General features: G+C 43.1%; 2 protein-coding genes across 2 annotated transcripts in view; both read right to left on the bottom strand.

Annotated features, from left to right (window-relative positions):
* Positions 1–19,089, bottom strand: part of PNPLA2 (patatin like domain 2, triacylglycerol lipase) — a 73,735-nt gene extending 54,646 nt beyond the window's left edge. Inside the window, exons 1-2 of the mRNA XM_073604822.1 lie at positions 18,931–19,089; positions 18,611–18,822 (exon numbers count right to left, since the gene is read on the bottom strand). Of these exons, the coding sequence (XP_073460923.1) occupies positions 18,611–18,797 (187 nt within the window). The 5' untranslated portion in view covers positions 18,798–18,822; positions 18,931–19,089. The remainder of the gene's footprint in view (positions 1–18,610; positions 18,823–18,930) is intronic.
* RPLP2 (ribosomal protein lateral stalk subunit P2) overlaps positions 1–22,503 on the bottom strand; it is a 483,637-nt gene that overhangs the window by 326,323 nt on the left and 134,811 nt on the right. The gene's annotated exons all lie outside the window — the stretch shown is intronic.

Below are 22,503 nucleotides of genomic sequence, written 5' to 3'. Positions count from 1 at the left end.
CGCCAGGGCCGGGACGACGGAGCCGGATAAACCAGAGATGGCAGAAGAAATGCAAGAGAAAGCAAGGCGTTCATTTTTTTCCCTTTTATGTATACCAGTTTGAAGAGGAACTATACCAATTGTTTACACAGCGAGTGACTACCACTGAAATACCGTTATATCTTTCACAACCAGTTTTGTTCACTTGAAGCACAGACCCGCACAGGGGACGATATCGTGCAGAATAAGTAGAAAATGCTTGAAGTCATGGGATACATGGCTAATGTTTCTGTGCCCTGTTGGCATTAATATCCAGGACAGATCGCATACCCTACAGCTCCAGGACGGTTCTGGATGTATGCGCTACGGCGTGGCGGGATCCAGGGCCCTCAACACAATCTGTTCCTACTTTTGCTTTGTTTTTTTTCACTGTTTTGCCGCGCAGTTGCGCGAGAGTACTCATCCTTTCGGAACACTGAGCTTCCATTGGGACAACTTTTTATCGAAAAAAATGCTTTTTGATGCAACAAATTCTAATGCTCATGGGTATCCATATAACCAGATCAGCTCTGACTCTCAGAAGAATCTCTTCTTTTTGTATTTTTGAATATTTGCAATGGTATCCATGCCCATAGTTTCATGGAATGTGCGCGGAGTGAATGACCCTTTAAAAAGGACCATGATCGCCTCTGGTTTGCGCAAATTCCATCCGGCCATTATTGCCCTTCAGGAGACACATCTCCTGGGAGACAATGTGAACTGCCTGCAATATGCCTGGGTGGGCAAGTCCTATCACTCCACTCACACCGCCTATTCCCGCGGAGTGAGTGTACTGATACACAAAGCTTTGACATACCAGGAGCTGGATTCACTGGTGGATGGTGCTGGTAGATATATATTCATTTACTGCAAGTTGTATACCCTAACATTGATTATAGCCTTTATATATATTCCACCCCCGTTTTCACGGGAGGTGCTACAGTTGTTGCTGATGTACCTGGCTGGCAAACCTGATGTCCCACTGCTGATCATGGGAGACTTTAACTGCTACCTAGACCCTAAATTGGATAGGCATCCCCCAGTCCATTCTCCTAGGGGTGGCAGGGGTACAGCACTCAGCCACTTAATTCTGGAATTAGGTTGGACCGATTTTTGGCGCATACGCAACCCTAATGTAAAACAGTTTTCATGCTTCTCTAAAACTCACGGATCCCTGTCCCGTATAGACCTTAGTATAGGCACCCCCAACTTGCTAGAATATATCTCTAAGATAGAGTACTTCCCTCGTGGAATATCTGACCATTCACCAGTGGCTGTATGGCTGACTGCTCAACCCCTAACCTCATTACCTAGGGCGCCATGGAAGCTCAACGCCTTTTGGCTGAAACTGTTTAACTCCCCAGAGCGAATTCCTAGTCAGATAGAATCATTCTTTAACTCTCATAAGCATTTAACAGGTAAAATTCAAACCTGGGAAGCCTTTAAGGCCTACCTTAGGGGAGTATTTATTGCCGAAATAGCCACGGTCAAGAGAAATTCCTCAGCACTATTGGAGCAGGTTGGAGATCAGGTGCGCCAGCTGGAGCTTGCATATGTTACTGACCCCACAGAGTCTGCGAGGGAGGCTTGGATTTCGGCCCAGGATTCACTGGACCGCTTGAGAACCTCCGCCGCAGAACGCAAAAGGTTCTTTAGCAAACAGGCATTTTATGAAGAGGGGGAAAAAACGGGACGGTTATTGGCAAAAATAGCCAAGTCCTAACAACTGTCTCCAGCGGTTGGGGCGATTCGAACAGCCGGTGGAAAGGTGGTCAATGGCCTGGATCAAGTTTTATCAGAACTAGCATCCTTTTATAAAGATCTTTATAGTGCGAGGGATGATTACACAGATAATGAGCTAGAGGTATACCTTTCAGGGATTGATCTGCCCTCTCTATCTGAGGAGGCTAGGCAATCACTGGAAGCTCCTCTGACACTGGAAGAGTTACAACATGCGGCATGTTCCTTTCCTGCGTGCAAGGCTCCAGGAGAGGATGGTATCCCCATGGAGGTTTTTGCCCAGTATGGCGAGTGGATATTGCCACACCTTCTGGAAGTGTTCAATGACTCGCTTAAGGAAGGCAGTTTGCCAATCTCCATGACTAGAGCTAATATAATTTTATTATTGAAACCTGGGAAGGATCCGGTTGACCCGGGCTCATACAGGCCTATTTCACTACTGCAAAGTGATGTAAAAATCCTGGCTAAGGTCCTGGCGCTTAGGGTCAATCGGATCATTGACTCCATAATACATCCCGATCAGGCTGGGTTTATGCCACAAAAATCCACTGCCACCAACCTCAGACGCCTATTTTTAAATATGCAGCTGCAGTCAGATAATGCAGGGAGCAGGGCCCTGCTCTCCCTGGACGCCAATAAGGCGTTTGACAGTGTGGGCTGGAGATATCTATGGGCAGTACTGTCAAAGCTTGGGTTTGGAAGTCGCTTTATAGCATGGGTCAAACTGCTGTATGCCTCCCCAAAGGCGACTATCAGGATGTCAGGTAGGATGTCTCATGCGTTTGCTTTGGGCAGGGGCACAAGGCAGGGATGCCCCCTGTCTCCCCTGCTCTTTGCCATCGCCATTGAGCCATTGGCGGCTGCAGTAAGGGCCAGTCAGGGGATCACGGGCTTTAAATATGGGAACCTCCACGAAAAGATTATGCTGTATGCTGACGACATGATGCTTTTCCTGGGGGACACCACAATGTCTTTGGCAGAGATGATAAAAATCATAACTGGGTTCGGCCACTTTTCTGGCCTGACAATGAATTGGTCTAAGTCGGCTCTGATGTTGATGGACGAGGGGGGAGAGGTGCATTTACCGGATTCCTGCTCGGTTCCAGTAACATCATCATTTAAATATCTAGGCATACAAATTTCACCTAAAATAGCGGAATATTGCCCACTAAACATACACCCCTTGTTATCCAGATTTAGGGACAAAATCAACACATGGAACAGGCTCAAACTGTCACTGGCGGGCAAAGCAAATTTAATAAAAATGATTCTAATGCCGCAGCTACTCTATTTTTTACACAACTCCCCAGTAGTGATTCACCTAAAGATCTTTAGGGTGGTTAACACTCTTTTCCGGAAGTTGCTGTGGAATTCAGGCACACCTAGAATCAAGCTGGAACAACTACAAAACCCTAGGGACAGCGGAGGGCTGGCAGTACCCAACCCTTGGCTGTACTATATAGCAGCTTAGCTGCAACACTTGGTTGGATCTATGAACCGAGACCCTGCTGGCTCATCGGCGCAGTTAATGCTGATTGGGACAGGAGCGGAAACAATCCCACTAGGTCTGGAGGCTCAGTTGTTTCACAAGTCCAATAAACTAACACCCACTCTTACTTTAATACAGAAAATCTGGAACAAGGGAAGGCAGCTACAGGAAGTGACAGGTTTCACGGAATACAGCCAATTATGGGGGAATCTCTCGTACGTCGAGCTAGCAAAGTTGCAACAGGGTCCCAAATGGCGCTCATTTGGTATTATCCTTTTATCCCACATATTTAGAAATGGCAGGCTGCTGACGTTTTCAGAGCTACAAAATAAATACAACCTCCAAAATACTATGTACTATTCTTATATCCAGCTCAAACATGCGGTGGACACACAGGGAAAAGCTGCTCCTTGGACACTGTCAACCACCCCTATTTTCCATTTGATACAGTCCAGCACAGAAACTAAAGGATTTATCTCATATTGCTATCAAATGCTATTGATGCAACTTTTGAAAGCGCACCCGACTAAGGCACCATCCCTATGGGAGCAGGACATAGGCCCAATTACGGGAGACCAATGGGAAGAAATTCTGCAATCTATTAATATATGTTCTCTCAATGTGGCCCAAAAGGTATCCCAACTATACATTGTACTTAGAGTGCATTACACCCCACTTAAACTTTACAATATGGGTAGGAGGCCTGATCCTATATGTAGCAGATGTGAGCGACATCAAGGTGATCTCATTCACCTACTATGGAGATGCCCAAAACTCCACAGGTATTGGAGTGAGGTTATTGGAACACTTAATCAAGTGTTCCAGACCACTATTCCCCTTGATCCAATTCACTGTATTTTAGGAGTCCTAGAAGATATTGTGCCGGAAGAGATGACTAGATTAGCACTTACTAGGGCACTGTTCCAGGCACGCAAACTTATATTGCTTGGCTGGAAATCGACCTCGCCGCCATCAGTGAAATCTTGGATAACGCATATGGGCAACACCTTGATTATGGAAAAATATATCTATCAACACAGAGGCAGTTCCAATAGATTTGAGAAGATCTGGGCACCATGGTTAGATACCCCTGGACTAAGTCCTAGGGAGCTGGTATTGTCCAGACTGTTGCAGTGCCCCGGGGGGGGCTCATGAGGTTCTGTAAATGATTGCTGACTGTAAAGTAGTAGAGCATTGAAATGTTACAAGATTCTCGGTAACAAATGATAAGTGGAATGTACTATGCAATATTTACATGAATGTATGTTGTTGCATGATGCTTGTACAATGGAAGCTATGTGAATTTGCTTAATAAAAACCTTTCTGATTTAAAAAAAAAAAAAAAAAAAACTCACTCGGTGCCTTATCTGCATTAAATTAGCCTCAGAACCTGTGTTCATATGTGTTCGGGTTTAAAGGGATGAGGTGGCAACCCTAACCTACAGGTAAGTCTACAATAAGGCTTACCTGTGGGTACTGTGAATATCTCCTAAACTTGCACAGTTTAGGAGATATTCAAAGTGTGCATGCCAATGACATTACCGGCGTATTCGCTCTGAAGGTCCGGCTTACAGTGCTGGACCTTCAGAACCCATGCCGTAAATGGCAGCTCCCGCACTGATGTAGCCGGAGGCTGTGAACACAGAAGGAAGACCGGGGGAAGAGGTCAGCCCTCTCAGCGGTGACATCGCGGCACTGCAGGGCTTCCTTCTAAAGGTAAGTTTCTCATTATTATAATAATAATAGATTTATATAGCGCCAACAGTTTACGCAGCACTTTACAACATTAGGGCAGACGGTACAATTACAATACAATCAGAGAGCCCTGTTCATTAGAGCTTATCTGCTAGTATGCGATGCATACTAGCAGATTATGACATTGGCAGGGAATTTTTTTTCTCTTAACCATCTGCGGTTTACTTCCGCTTTAAAAAAAAAAGTTTTATTTTAAAGTGGAACTAACCTCTAACTACCTCTTCTCCAACATTACGGGTCCCTCGCCATTGCTGGCATTTTCTCCCTGGGTGCTGGCCTTTTGTCATTTCCATTGGTCGGCACGGAATGATGTAACTCCACCGTATGCACATGGGGACAGTGGCGGCGATGCAAGCTGAGCTGCGCAGCACAGTTTATATTCTGCAGAAGATGGCCATCAAACAAGTAAGTGTATTTTATTCCAGATGTGACTCATGTCTCTCCTGCGATAAAAGCTTTCCTGCTGGCAGTCTGTTGTAAAAAGCCTTTAGTTCCACTTCAAGGCCTCTTTCACTCATGCAGCGAGGATAGTAAAAAACAGGCAGTTGAACCCCCAACCACTGAATTACAGCCTCCCTCGGTGAGCTGCAGTGTCTGGGAGAGGGAACGTGTGAGACACAAATGGAGTATTTGGCTCAGTCAGGAAAGGCAAAAGGAAGTTTTCTGCTGGGGGGGGGTTTTGGAACTGGTGCAGAAGAGAATTTAGTAGAAATCTGGGTTTTATGCCGCGTACACACGAGCGGACTTTACAGCAGACTTTGCCTGGCGGACTTTGACGTACTTTACGACGGACTTTCTGAATGAATAGACTTGCCTACACACAATCCACCAAAGTCCGTCGAATTCGTACGTGATGACGTACGACCGGACTAAAACAAGGAAGTTCATAGCCAGTAGCCAATAGCTGCCCTAGCGTGGCTTTTTGTCTGTCGAACTAGCATACAAACGAGCGGACTTTTCGACCGGACTCGATTTTGACGGATTGATTTAAAACATGTTTCAAATCTAAGACCGTCCAACTTTTGAGAAAACAAAGTCCACTGGAGCCCACACACGATCGAATTGTCTGACGAAATCCGGTCCGCCGGGCAAAGTCTGCCGTAAAGTCCGCTCGTGTGTACGCGGTATTAGTTATAGAAAACAGTTTGGAATTAAAAATTACCGGGTAGTCAATGGTTTTAGGGACGTTGGGTGTGCAGTAGTGAGTATGGTATTGAAATTCTGGGCCCCTGGCTCATATTTTGCACCAGGGGCCAGATGTTGAGCTATGCCACTGTAGAAAATAGCTTGTCGGTGATAGATTATGCTTTAATCTCAGAAATACTGTTGTAGTAGCCATTTGTTTTGTCCTGAATTTTTATTTCTGTGATAGCATAGTCTCCTGGTTGATCTGGGAAGCAATTTAATCCGCAACTGCTTCCACTCCTGTGCTTCCAAGACCCCTTTCACACTGCTAGCGCAGCTGCGTTAGCGGTAAAGCGCTGTTAGTTTTAGCGTCGCTTTACCATCGTTTTAGCTGCGCTTTTAAGACTGTTAGCGGCCAAAGAAAGGGTTAAAAGCTCCCACAAAGCGCAGCTGCCGAGGCTCTTTGGCATCACTGTCCATTGATTTCAATGGCAGGGGCGGTGAAGGAGCGATGTGTACACCGCTCCTTCACCACCCCCAAAGACGCTGCTTGCAGGACTTTTTTTTTTTCGGTCCTGCAAGCGCACTGCCCCAGTGTGAAAGCACTCAGGCTTTCACACTGGGGAGGCTTGAGAGGCGTTTTTCAGGCGCTATTTTTAGCCCTAAGGCACCTGAAAATACGTCTCAGTGTGAAAGGGGTCTTAAAGTGGTTGTAAAGGCTCAAGGTTCTTTACCTTCATGCATTCAATGCATGAAGGTAAAAAAAAACTGTGTGCAGCAGCCACTCTTATACTTACCCGAACCCCATCTCAATCCAGCAATGTGCATGAGAGCAGTGGCTCTCTTCCTCCTCATTGGCTGAGACGGTCAATCACAGCAATGAGTCAATGAGGTGAGCAGGGGGAGATGCCAAGCCAGGCTCCATGTGTGAATTGACAGAGCAGCGGCTCGGGAGTGAACCTGCTCGGGTGCCCCCATAGCAAGCTGCTTGCTATGGAGGCACTTGGCAGGATGGAGGGGCCAGGAGCGCTGGCGGGGGACTCGAGAGGAGGAGGATCAGAGCTGGTCTGTACAAACCCACTGCACAGAGAAGATGAGTATGACAGGTTTGTTAAAAAAAAAAATTTAAAAAAATTAAAAATCCTGCCTTTAATATCACTTTAGCTAGGCAGTGCAATAGGCCATAGAAACCAGTCAGCCTTCTGTTTTTGAAATCAGAGCTGTGTAAGGGGGGCTGCATTTTGCACATGACTTTTAGCCAAATAATCTTGCAGGGAAATGGCCTGCACTAACTACACTTATGAGAACACTGTTGCGCTGAAGTGTGGCAAAGTTCAATGGGACACGGAAGTGACTGCAAGTTTACAGCTTCTTTCCTTCCTCTATTTGTAACAAAAACAGAACAAAATAATCTTTCCTTTCAAATCATTCCTTTTAAAATGTGTCAGTCAATAGAAATGTCAGTTCATTCTTACACAGTCTGTTAATGTGTTTGTAATCATAGGCCTATATTTGGGGTGAAGTCTTGGAGGAGGGTCAGTCTAGCTTAAGACCCCTTTCACACTGGAGGCATTTTTTAGACGTATTTGGGCTAAAAATAGCGCCTGTAAAGCGCCTCAAAAACGCCTCCCCTGCAGTCCCAGTGTGAGAGCCGAGTGCTTTCACAGCGGGGTGATGCTCTGGCAGGACGTTAAAAAAAACGTCCTGCAAGCAACATCTGGAATGCACAATCTCTTTATTGTGTTACTTTAATATTTTTCTGTGCATTTTGCTCTGTATTCTTTTTGAAATCAGAGACAAAATGTTGTACTGGTTGTTTTTTTTTGTACAGGAAAACATTCAATAAACCTGAGTTTAAAAAAGCAGCCAAATCACTAACAGAAAAATCAGTACAAGGAACATAACATACAAGTCCATTTGTTAGTAGTAATCCTCCTCGGTACTACAGCTTCTATGAGGATCTATGGATGCAGTACAGGCATTGATAGCTCTGGCTCCTCCATTTATAGATCCGGTTTCAATCATGGAAGCTGTTTGCTTCTATGAATGGAGCAGCTTGGCGGAAAGGCACAGTGGAGCCCTCTTGATGAGGAATCAGTACAAGGAACACATCCTACTGACTGTAAGATATGTCCCTTATGCTGATTTTTCTGTTTTTGATTTTGGATGCACTTAGGCTTTAACGCACGTTGATGTGCAGAATGACATTCATTTCAATGGAAAGGGCATCAGCCAAAAATACCAATCCAGACCAAAAACTTCCCGTAATAAGACTGAAGACAGTAGGGGGTGGGGTCAATATCAATCTCAGTCTGAAACATTCAGGTTTTTGACAGCTCATATAAGCTTTAACAAGCTATTGTAATGTAAAAAGTCATTTTCAATACAATTCAACTGGCAGCTTTCATTAAAATAATTATATAGTTAAAGCTAAGTGCAAACAAATTATTTTCCAAAAGAATCCTTAGGATTCAGTCCCTGAAAACTGTCTTCCAACTGTGCTCATGTGTCACATACAGTAGGCGTCTGATGAAGGTTAAAAGTGACCATTCTATAGATGGTGAAAAATGGGAGCTATGCTTATCTTCTGCCCTGTTGGACTCAGTATCAGCTTCGTACAAACTCTGTCATCTTTATTTACTACACAGGGTGTACCGGACCCCAGTTCAATTACATAAATGGGGGCGTAGAGATAAACATATCTGACCAAAATGTGCTCTTGTGCACATGGTCTGGAGATGCCCTAAGCTCACCCACTATTGGAACGAGGTTATTGACACTATATCACAGGTGTAGATGTTTAAACTCTCGAGGGATCCTATTGTCTGCTGGGAGCTCAAGGAGGAATCTCTTACTCCCCATGCACATATAGCAATTATATGCCTATTATACATAGCCCGCAAACTTATTGCGCGGTATTGGATTGCTCCCAGGGTGCCCACCAGGGGACAGTGGCTAGAACAAGTGAACAATATGCTTTCGTGAGAAATTAAAAATAGAATTAAAAAGGAGAAGTCCAGCCTGAGCTTGTTTGGCTGGGCCTCTCCTATGGGTCACAGGAGTGCAATTCGTTTTGCACTCCTGTGACCTGTTTTCAGCGGAGAGTGGTCTGAAGTCCGCTCTCCGCTGACGTCACTGGAATCAGTCCAGGCACCGCGTCATCCTGACTTAGGAAGTCTGGATCCGCCAGCTGCCTGGACTGGTGGCAGTCTCAGCCTCTCAGCGAGCTGCTGAGACGGTCACTTCCCGCCCCTCCACAACTCAGTGCTCCAATGAGCATGCAGGAGCAGGGAGGAGAGCGAACCGAGCCATCGGCGGTGTTCGGTGGCTCAGTTCTCAGTGAAAAGGCGGCAAGGGATAGATGCGGCATCAGTCTGATTCTGCATCTACCTACGCAAGTATGAATCTACAAAAAAAAAAAAAAGGAAGAAGAAGAACTTAACACAGAAATGTGCAGTGCATATTTTACTCTATGTGGCAACCATGGCTGGATGTTTTTCGGGCCTAGCACCACACCAGTTGGTGAGGGACAGAATTCTTCGAGGTAGATGCAGCCCAGGGTTCAGTTGGCAATTGCGTTTGGTTGACTCAGGACAGTAGTTCTTTATTTATCTAATTTTTTTATGTCACAATGGAGGTCATGTGTGGTTTTCTCTTCTGTTAGTTTTTTGTTCTTTGATTGTTAATTTTTGCATTTTTTATGCGTTGCCACGGAACTCTGGGATGAAACGTGCATCATTTATAAGAGGAGTAGCATATACTTTTAGTTCAAGTGTATTTGTTATCTGATTGCGTATACATATTCTTTGATTGGCTTATATTCAAAAATGGGGACAAATGTGTGTACATATATTCGCTTTCTTTTTCTCTCCTTAGTCGTCTGTTTAAAATATGTACCACAACAATATACATTGCTGTAGGCATATTCTTATTATTGATAGTTTTTTTTTTTATTGAATAAACCAATAAAAACAAAACCTAAAAAAAAAAAAAAAAAAAAAAATTGACAATTCCAACACAAACTGTGCAGGCATGGTCCGGTGTTATACAGATTTGTGTGGTGCATTCTCACAAGGAACTGGACTTGTTCTCCAATGTTGAAGACATTTCAGAACTCATCTAAGCTACTTCTTCAATAAATTCCTCAAAACTGAAAAAGTGGCTTTGACAAGCTACAAAACATCTTCAAACAGTCCAGTTGAATGTGACTAACTACTTCTAGATGTATCATGACCTGGATTAATGAGAACCTTCACAGACATGGTCCAATGTTCTCACCATCAGGAAATATGGCATGAGAAATGTTAGGCACACATCGCTGGAGTCCATGCCTGTAGACAGAAGAAAAAGAGGTGTGGGCCTCAAATCATGTTGCCACCCCCCCTGGCGTCACTTCCTGTTCTCGCTTGTGCTCCATCGATCCACATGTGCCGCTTCCTGTTTCCTGTCCTGAGGCTGCCTGGTCACCCTGACTACCAACTCCACCCTTTGCAGCTGCAGAAGCATTTGGGGATCCTGGATGCTTCCTCCTCCCAGCTGCAGATGCACCAATGACTGTAAAGCATGAGATCATCCGCACACTGAGTTGCCCAATTATTGTGTGCTGTATCCACCTCTTCACCTTGCTGCACTTAAGATCGGTGCCCCTTGTCGTCTTAGCTATTGAAGGTGCCATTCAGACCATATCGATTGTGACAGTTTCTTTGAAAAGCTCCCCAGCTTGGAATCTTTTTGAGACGCACAAACATAATTCGTCTTACTTTATGAGAATTGCTAATTGTCTTCCTTTAATAAATGTTTACACACCCAATACACTAAGGCAGGCCATACAAAGTGCAAATTTCTGCAGATAAGAAATTTACATGATTCCCCCATCAACACAGACAGTGCTGAAAGGGGAATCCCTCCTGCTGAGCAATTGTCTGCTCCCAGCAGGGGGGTGGGGGAAGCCTAGATTCTCGCTAGCGGCTAAAGCAGCTGCTAGCAATAATCGCAAGAAAATCCAGCAGGCTGGTTGCACCCAAGTTGATCGATCTTCAACTTGGTACAATCAGCCTACCCATTACCAGTTCAGATATCGGCCGGTTCCTGCTGATAAAGCCAAGATTCGAACAGCGCATGGCTGGCCTTAGTCTATGTGCTTTCCCTGTTTTGGATGTAGACAGGAAGAAGCTGCAGAGGTTGCAGGAGATCAGAACACAACAAAGGATGAAAAAAAAAAAAAAAGGGTCAAAATAAGTATTGTATTAAATTCATATTTGCATTAAAAAAAGGCAACTATTTACAATAACGTAGTGTTTTAGCAAACACCTTTATTAGCAGATGCCTTTCAGTTAGCTTTACATTAATTTAATACCAGCTGTTTGGCTAGGAACTGATTTACCTATTGTAAATACTGGTAAGCTTCACGGTTTCTTCTTGTTTAGACAGATCATAGCAATGCAAGTCACCTGCCTTCTAGGAACAACCGGTATGAAGTTACAGGCAGGTGACAAGCAAGATTTCTGTTTCTAGTTACCACCTGTTCCCTCTCTAATTGTAGGCACCCATCCTTCCGTCACAGTGAAAAGGGCCATGTACTTTACTAAGCAACTGATATGTAATCTTCAGGACAGCAGTTTTCTGGGGCACAGAGCAAAGTCTGAGCATTCTCATTTATCATGCTGTGTCACTGAGCAATATACAGTGGCACAAGAGATAAAAGGGGCCCTAAGAAGAGATTCAGATAAACACATAATGCCTTCAACACCTGAACAGCAAGGCTCAGGATATCTCCTATACATAAAAGGAGTATCTAAAAACAAAACCTTTTTTTGGTAGGAAAGGGGTAGAACCTCTGGTAGTTTTTATTGTTGTGTCCCCACTGGAGACCGTAATTTTCCTTCAATTGTGCCGATTTAAAGTGGGTGTAAAGGCATTAAGATAAAAAAAAAAACACTGTGTGCAGCATCCCCCTTCAGCACCCCTAATACCTACCTGAGCTCCATCTAGATTTAACAATGTTGCAGGAGTAAAAAAACACCAGATATCCACACCTAGGAAGAAAGAACTGTAGCCTCCCTAATAGGGAACACCACCTAAGTGGGGTCCTAAAACAACAAAAAAAATCTACTTCAGGGAAAATGGCACTGTTCAAATAATTAATTATATGTGAATCTACTACACTACTTGAATATTACCAAATCTCCATATAAAGTGAATAGTGCTTCAAATAAATATGTATAAAACAGAAATTAAAGAAAAAAAAAAAAAATCTATAAAAATATATAGATGTAGAGAAAAAAATAGATACATGAAAAATAAGAAATATATATATATATATATATATATATATATTACATTACAGCACATCACAAATGATAAAGTGGTGCGTGCTTAATAATGCGTGACTCAGTGGCTGAGAAATTATGTATCTATGTGTGAGCTGGAATAAACATAAACATAAAAAAAAAAAAAAAAAAAATTCAAAAAAAAACACAATTCCTGCTTCTAAACACACTCAAAAAAGAAATAAACAAAGTGACAGATGCTAATATCAAAGTGATAAGTCCCAACAAATGTATATAATCTATATGTGTATATGACTATAGACTATTAAATCACAGTCTGAGCGGTGATCTGTGCACAAATTCCAAACAAAAAGTTGACTCTCCTTTGTTTTGAATTTGTGCACGGATCACCGCTCACAGACTTAGCAGGAATTGTGTTTTTGAAATTTTTGATTTTTTAATTATGTTTATTCCAGCTCAAACGCAGATACATAATTTCTCAGCCACTGAGTCACACATTATTAAGCACGCAACGCTTTATCATTTGTGATGTGCTGTATTATCACCGTCATATATTCTTATTTTTCATGCATCTATTTTTTTTCTCTACAGCTATATATTTTTTTTTTCTTTAATTTCTGTTTTATACATATTTTTTTGAAGTACTATTCACTTTATATGGAGAGTTGGTAATATTCAAGTAGTGTAGTAGATTCACATATAGTTAATTATCTGAACAGCACCATTTTCCCTGAAGTAGATTTTTTGATGTTGCAGGAGTGTCTCGACTGCCCTCCTCATTGGCTGAGACAGCAGCGAGTCGCCATTGATTCCTGCTGCTGTCAAAGTAAGCCAGCCAAAAACACCACACAAGACTTTAGTATCACTTTATTAAAAGGAGTTGGGAACCTAACACAGGATAAGTTCACCTTTAGACTAATTTCCCCAAAAAGTCAACATGCACCAAAGTGTTCCCAGCATATTAAAATGTTGTGCTCCATTCCCCAAACAATTGCCCACTTCTTCAGCTGCTACTTCATCGTCCTCCCCAATCTGTTCTGCAGATGGTAGATCACACTCAGCGTCCCCTACGCAGTCCCACGCTCTCTCACACCTCATCATAGCCACTTTGAACAGTCTGCTAGCAGGCTTCAGCACTTCTTGAAGCTTGTTGAAAGCCTGCTGAAACAGTGGCAAATCAACACTCCCATTAGGATCTGTGTTCAACATTACAAACTGGACCTGAATGGCGCTCTAAAAGATGCAACAAAGCTTGCTGCAAACGCATAGTCAAAGCTTGCTGTTCACACTGCTCTTATACAATTGTTTATAGCACCCCAAACACATCAAGCAAATGTGTGCGTATTTGTGGCCACAAAAACACGTGATACGGAAGTACCCTGTGGTTTGGTGCAGCGTGATTTTAAAAGTCACGCCTGCTGTACTTTTTGCATGTGCCCATGCATTTGGCAGCCCACTGAAATGAATGGGATGTCAAAAAATGTGCTGAGGGAAAACACGCACGTTCTGGTGTGAACTCGACCAAAACTACTGTATATTACTTGAAATTTTTTCTCTGTCTCAAGTTTGCAATCTTGGTAGATTTTGATAGATTCTGATGAAACACTGACCCTGCAGTTGCTTTGACCATGGCATATTTAACAATGCTTGCTAATGTTATTCCCTTTTTCCATTGACAGGGGCTATAGAAAAACTTCCTATTACTTTTCTCATTCACTCAAGAACAGAATATAAAAATAAAAAAAATTTGATTGGCTTTCAAGCATAGGTGCGCACAGCCTATTGCATTAGGGTATGCACCTCAAAGCTTATATATATTCTAAAAACAGAATAGTATTAACAGCACTAAAAGATGAAAGTTCATTCATGCTAATGATTATTCCTAATCATTCATCTTAAGCGCTGTTAATACTATTCTGTTTTTAGAAAGTATACATTTATTTCTAACCTAAGGTTTTACCTTATAACGGCAGCTAAAAGTGCATCAAATTTTCTGTATCCATTTGAGCGCTAGGATCAGAGTGAAATATATATATATATATATATATATATATATATATATATATATATATATATATATATATATATATATATATATATATATATATATATATAAACACACACATATACACACACACACATATACACATACATATATTATATTCATTCAGTAGGGCAGTGGATGGTATCAGTACTTTTTATTATATTATTTTTTACAATTCTAGGGTTTTTTGTTTTTTTTTCTTAAAATGTATTTAGGAGCTCCATTAGGGGGCTTTGGTGACATATTGTGGTCTATATCGGAGACATATAGGGGGAATCTGCACCACACGGGGCGATTAGGAGGTGCCCAGGCACACCCTGTGCGCAAGCCTATGGTTTGAAGGATGCTTTGAAAAGTGCGCCTAATGGTTTTCATGAGCCTGACAAGATCTATATTTTCAGGGGATTTGCTGGGTACAAACAATTACTGCTACAAGCTAGTGCCAGCATACTTCCGGCTTACGGAAGGAAAGCCAAACTAATACAAGAACAAAGACTCCCAAATATGTAAAGTCCCTTGTAGGAACCTAAATTGGAGTAAACAGCATAAGGCAAGAGTGCTTAACCAATGTGACACAACGACAAAGCAGACACCAGTTCACCTCAAATTTGCTGATCTGAATGAACTTTGAATTAATATCCAGTGTCAGAGTCCTGTTCAAACCTTGCTTACAGTGCTCCTTTTCATAATCAGTTAAGAATAAAGCTGAACTACAAGAATTATTTTTTAAAACTTACATTTGCCTAGTGTGGTTACATCTAATTCTTTCTATCTCACATCCAGAGAGCCACTATGCCATCCCTATACTGGACACAGGGAGCCACTTGCTTGGCAACTCCACCATTCAGAGGATATTTTATTTTTTCAATGAATACATGGCTTTTTATGACTGGACAAGGTGGGGAGGAGGAGCAGCAAACAATGACCTACCTGGAGTTCAGCTTTAAAAATGTAGAGATATAATATATATATATATATATATATATATATATATATATATATATATATATATATATATATATATATATATATATATATATATATATATATATATATATATATATATATATATATATATATATATATATATATACACATATACACATATATATATATATATATACACATACACACACACATACATATATATATACACACACACACACACACATATATATACATATACACACACACGTACATACATACACACACACACACACACACACACACACACACACACACATACACATACATACATACATATATATATATATATATATACACACACACACACACACACACACACGTACATACATACACACATATATACACACACACTGGAGTGTCATGTGATCACGGAATTTTGTAGCAGCAACCTTAACAGCAAGTTTGCTGCTACAGTCCTGTTGTATCATGGTCTAGTGAAGTTATGTGTGGATTTTTACGTCTGAAGATTGGAGTACAGTCACCTTTTGTGCACATTGACAGCCCTGAATACAGACTGCTTCCTGCCCACAGATGATCGCCAAGAACCCTGAGTTGAGTCTCTAGTAGGTAAATCGAATGCTAACACTTGTAAATGGGGGTCTAAATCAAATTGCAAAAATCCCAGTTAAACTAATTTTATTGTCAGGTCGAAACACTAACAAATGTGAAAAAGTCCAAGGAGAATATGTATGTACTGCAATGTGGAAGACTACATTGACACATTCACCAGAAACAGAACCAACAACATTTACCAGTGTGACAGAAATAAACAAGAACAGTGACAGCAGATCACATAAAAACTAATTCATATCAGTAATTATAGAATCAGCATCAAATGATAAATATTTAGCAAGATAGCTGACTAATCAAGAACAATGATGCCATATTAATATACTAAGGTAAAGTAGATTATCCAAGTATATTTTAAAAAGCAGAAGACTCTAGAACATAGATGCTGAGAAGACAAAAACGCTTCTTCTTTGTTTGTAATGTTACACATGGAAGCTGTATATAGGATCTGCTTAGCCAAGCAGCCAGGAAAGTCACCTGATACCGTGTTTTGTCTGCAATAGATGCACACATTGAAGAGCTCATGGGAAAATATAAAGCAGTGCATCTGAGCTGTGCACACACTAAAAATATATATATATATATATATATATATATATATATATATATATATATATATATATATATATATATATATATATATATATATATATATATATATATATATATATATATATATATATATATATTTTTTTTTTTTTTTTTTTTTTTTTTTTTTTTTTTTAATCTAGCTACATACAAACACACACTAGACTTTACTGCTGTCTGATATGTTTTATATTGTACTTTGTTTTATCCTGTAAATATTTTACATGATTGCAACACAGTATTTACAAAGTAGCATGTAGGATAAGAATGTGCCATCAAACATACATTAGCACGGTTCCCATACACAGTAGATTACAGTTCTTCCTTAGCTGACCTCTGAAAGTTGTTTACAACAATAAGCTTCATCTTATGAAAGGAGCTTAGGATGTAAACACCAGTTATGGGTCACATGTATTTTACAACAAGGACAACATGGAATTGGTCTGTAACTGGTCAGGTTATCACCCAAACTTATTAAAGTCATTGTAATCAACATTCAACTACTGGAAATGGATAGCAGTGCTATAACTTATAAGTATCAAAACAGAGGGACAGACAGATAAAAAGGAGAGAGAGCACGAGATCCGATCCGATAGACACAGAAAAGAGAAGAAAAAGAAGAGAGAAAAAGGAGAGAGAAAAAGAAGAGAGGAGAGAATAAAAAGGGGGGGGGGGGGGGGGAGAAGGAAGAGAGAGAAGAGAAGGAAGTGTATTAATAAAGAGGGAGATACAAGAAAAAAAAAAGAAGCTTAGAACAGACAGAGGAGGGGTGATCAGACAGAGAAAGAGGGGGTGATCGGACAGACATATGGGGGGGGGAGGTGATCGGACAGACATATTGGGGGGGGGTGATCGGACAGACATATGGGGGGGAGGTGATCGGACAGACATATGGGGGGGGAGGTGATCGGACAGACATATTGGGGGGGGTGATCGGACAGACATATTGGGGGGGGAGGTGATCGGACAGACATATGGGGGGGGGTGATTGGACAGACATATTGGAAGGGGTGATTGGACAGACATATGGGGGGGGGAGGTGATCGGACAGACATATGGGGGGGGAGGTGATCGGACAGACATATGGGGGGGGAGGTGATCGGACAGACATATTGGGGGGGTGATCGGACAGACAGACATAGATAAGGGGGTGATCGGACAGACATAGATAGGGGGGTGATTGGAAAGACAGACATATGGGGGGGGTGATCGGACAGAGACATAGATAGGGGGGGTGATCGGATAGACAGACATAGATAGGGGGGTGATCGGATAGACAGACATAGATAGGGGGGTGATCGGACAGACATATGGGGGGGGTGATCGGACAGACATATGGGGGGGAGGGGGGGGAGTGATCGGACAGACATGGGGGGGGGGGAGGTGATCGGACAGACATATGGGGGGGGTGATCGGACAGACAGACATAGATAGGGGGGGGTGATCGGACAGACATTGGGGGGGGGGTGATCGGATAGACAGACATAGATAGGGGAGTGATCGGATAGACAGACATAGATAGGGGGGTGATCGGACAGACATAGATAGGGGGGTGATCGGACAGACATAGATAGGGGGGTGATCGGACAGACATTGGGGGGGGGGTGATCGGACAGACATTGGGGGGGGGGGTGATCGGACAGACATTGGGGGGGGGGGTGATCGGACAGACAGACATAGATAGGGGGGTGATCGGACAGACAGACATAGATAGGGGGGTGATCGGACAGACAGACATAGATAGGGGGGTGATCGGACAGACAGACATAGATAGGGGGGTGATCGGACAGACAGACATAGATAGGGGGGTGATCGGACAGACATTGGGGGGGGGGGTGATCGGACAGACATAGATAGGGGGGTGATCGGACAGACATTGGGGGGGGGGGGTGATCGGACAGACAGACATAGATAGGGGGGTGATCGGACAGACAGACATAGATAGGGGGGTGATCGGACAGACACAGGACAGTGAGTAGGGCACAGTCTAGGGGTCCATCATACCCAGGCAGGCTCCGCTGACCAGGGCGGTCGCAGTCAGGGCTCCAGCAGACGCTCCGTAGATGTTTCTGGCATTTTCCACCAGGAAAGGTGTGTGCTCCTTCAGGCAGCTGGCGACCCCGATGTGATAGATCCCCAGGAAGCCGCAGCCAGCGAAGGAGATGTTCCAGTAAGTGTCCAGAGGGAACATGTCTGACACCCCGGATCCCTCCGATCTGCAGAGAGAAGAAGGGAGCACATCACTCATCACCCCCAACATTCACCCTCCCGGCCTCTCCTCCTCCCCGATCACACTCCTCTCCCTCCCGGTATGAAGGATGTACCTGTGAAGGTGTCCTCTGCTCTCACAGTCCCTCTCCGGTCCCTCTGTCCTCAGTCCTCTTTGCCATTCTTGCTATTTTATTATGGGCGGCCACACACACTGCTTTCCGCCGTCACACCGCGCTACAGCCAATCAGCTGCCTCTCTCGGTGGATATGTCGTGAACGAAAAACATCCCGGCAGCCAATAGGAGGCCGTGCAGGAGCTACACCCTCATATGTGGGCGGGTCGGAGTGTGATCAGCACAGGACTTCCTATAATGTTTCCCCGGAGAGTGCAGGGAGCTGTCATTGCCGTGTGACTTGTGTCCCACATCCCAGTCTTACCATTACTTAGAACTCCAAAATGTACTGCAAATATTCTAACTAAAAACAAAACTTTATTTTTCAGTGTGGCTAGAGTAAGGGAGGGTTAGAACCTCTGACAGATTTTTTTTTTTTTGCTGTGTCCCATTTTGGAGATTTCCTTTCGCTTCCTGTCCCATAGCCAAAACAGGAAGTGAGGAAATCCCCCCAAAATAAGGGAAATCCTGAATGTTACCAGAACTGGTGTCTCCATTATAAGATTTCCCCTCTCTTCCTGTTCCAGTGACCACCAGGGATGAGTTTAGTTGTGTTCATCGCTTGAGCTATCTGGCTAGGAAACAGCTAATCACCAATCATAAGCGGTCATGGCATTTCCCGACCCAGAGTCTCACACCTCGGCTGCTTATGATTGGCAGTGAGCATCAACAGATTCCTGGTTGGATAGCCCAGACAGGTGCAGACTAGGATCCGAACACCTAATCTCATCCCTGATGACCACTCCAAGTGTGGGATTTACTCTCGGGGATGACAGTAAACAGGACAAATAGAGAGAGTATAAGGGGACACATACAACAAAACAAAACTGACAAGTGTTGTAATCCCTCTCCACTCTATAAATCAAAACAAAAAATAATATATATGTATAATTGGTACGTGTATATTTTATGTTGTGTGATATTTGTTTACCAGATCTATATAATATAATAATAAATCATGTAGTAATATTAATACTATAATCATCAGGTTAGCCTGGCACATAAAGTCTGTTTTGTGTGTCTCTCTTTCATTCAGAACCCCCTCAGCTGCCCCTCTTTTCAGCACAACTTTAAAGTAGAAGGTGCCTCTATGACAGCATACCTGTGACAAGCTCCGCCTTGGCTCCTCCCCCAGGACCAGTGAATAGTATAAAAGAAAAGGATTAGAGCACTCCCAGCATTCTCCTTTTTTCTCTCATGGTTAGTGAATGGCGGTCGAATGTCCCTTACTACTGCAGTCGGCAGCTTCCAGTTGGGTTCAAGCCTCTCCCAGGTGCAGTCCCTATTCTTGGGCAGCTAAATGTGCTGATAAGATAGGGAGTCCCTTCTGTGGGCTTTTTAGGACAGCAGTTGTCTCTTAACTAAGAGCTCCTATCTGCATTTATATACTGGCATTTGCTCAAGCCTGCAGCAGACAAAGCAGCTATATCTATTCTTCACTTAGCCTTATCCTTTTATTTCTCCCTCCTGTCATCTATTCTCTCTCACTTTCCTTTCCTTGCGTTCCTCTCTCTCTTTTTCGCTTTCTTTCTCCCCCACCACCTTCCCCTCCTTGTGATATTGTACCTGCATTCCCGGTTACTATAGTGGGCGGCACGCACCTCGCGCCGGCTTTTCTGAGTCCCTCGGCAGCTTCCTGCCTGCTCTGCGCATGCACGGACGTCAGGAGCCAGCTCAGTGAGTCGGGCAGGCCGCATAGGTCCTAGTGCCACTGGCCGCGCATGCGCGGTCTGACCTGGGGTCGTGGTGGCCCTCTTGAATAAGGGCAAATTTAACTTTTTTTTTTGCCCTTTTTTGTTAAAATCATTTTTTTTAGAGGGTTGTATCTTCCACAGATGCCCCTCCCCTCTCCATTGTTTATTACTAGGGGCTTTCAGCATGGCAGCCTGTTGTCATCTGAGAAGGTTGCCTATGTGAGGAGCCCCTGGAGGGGACCCTGTTTTTTGCCAACGGTAAATGTAATTTCTTTCTTTTTCTTTACTCAGGAATAACGTTTCCTTGCTCCAGTTGAAATGCCAGTCGCTAACTCCTTTATCTTTCTCTAGCTGCCTTTTCTGTCTGTTGCCTAAAATAAGCAGTACGCCACCTGAACAAGACCCTCTCCAACATTTCAGGTAGGGACCGTCGTCCAAGTGAGAAAAGAAAACAAAGAGAGCACTTATGCTGGCACGTTTATGTATTTCAGTCTTGTACGCCAGAAGAAGTCCAAGCGGACATCAAGGCGACGTAAACAAACCTACAAAGGACCCAACCAGATCAGGATGCCATGCAAGCAGCGAGGGTTCATCCATGAAAAGTAATAGTTCTTCACATTCACCAACTCTCAAATCCCTAAATGCTGAGCATGCGGGGTCATCCCATTACCACCCAATTGGTCTGCAAAAGCTGTTTTAGCATCTATGCAGCAGACAGAGAGTCAACAGGTTTAACAGGTAAGCTGTCCTACTCAAAAGATGGGCAGGGGATACATAGCGGAACCAGCAACAGCAGTTCCATTGCAGCAATTGGCTCAATCTCCTCCTCCAGAGGAGTTAACTCTTCCTGGCCCATCCTCGAGAGAATTCTCTCACAACGCAGCAAGTATCCGCCCTAGACATCTGGATGATGGTGGGCCATCTGAGGATGCCTCAGAAGAGCTCGAACTTCAACTTTTTCCTAGTTCAGCCCTATGTCCAGGCTGTAAAGCCAGCTATTGGCTGCGAGAAAGCCGACACTACATTTGAGTAGTCAAAAGATGTACTTCCAATTTCTAAAGAAGCAGGTTTCCTTCTTTCGGCTCGGTTTCCATTAGTGCGACTTGTCATGCAACTTGGGACTACAAAGTCGCATTACAAGTTGTACCCCCTGATTTCCAATGAGTCCCGTTTATCTGTGTGACTTCAGAGTAGACCCTGCACTACTTTGGTCCCACTTTGATGCGACTTGAGGTCCATAGACCTCAATAATACACAGGCATTGTTTCAAGTCGCATCAAATTCGTGACAAAATCGTGCGACTTTCAGTTTGCAATAGTGGAAACATAGGCTTACTCTGATGGATGATATCAAATACATTGTTGAAGAGGAAAGAGAAAATTTTTTTTTTCCTCTCAATTGCCTAGGAAAAATTTATCAACAGTCAGAACAAGATTCTGCAATGCCAGACGGTCCACCGGAGCTAGACGCGGCAGTGGTTCGTATAACAAAGAATTTTATCTCACCAATCTATAATTCAGCCCCAATTGAGGATCCTTTAGACAGATGAATAGACCCCAACTTAAAGGAGTTTACCAAATGGTGGGTAAACACCTGGAAGTCAGCAATTGCCTTATCTGTAGCCAAAGCCCTGTGGACATGGACCAAAAATATGGAAACAGTAATTCATCAAAATGTTTATAGGGAAAAATATAGCCAAGGCTTTGGATGAATTATGGCTCTCAGCAGACTTCACTGATGAGACGGTGATGCATACAATTCGTTACTTCGCAAGATCAATGTCACTACTTGTGATAGCCATATGGGTATCGTGGTCAGAA

Source organism: Aquarana catesbeiana, linkage group LG11 (assembly GCF_042186555.1).
Source record: "Aquarana catesbeiana isolate 2022-GZ linkage group LG11, ASM4218655v1, whole genome shotgun sequence".
In the NCBI taxonomy this organism is placed as follows: Eukaryota; Metazoa; Chordata; class Amphibia; order Anura; family Ranidae; genus Aquarana; species Aquarana catesbeiana.
This window is presented reverse-complemented; position numbering and strand designations above follow the sequence as displayed.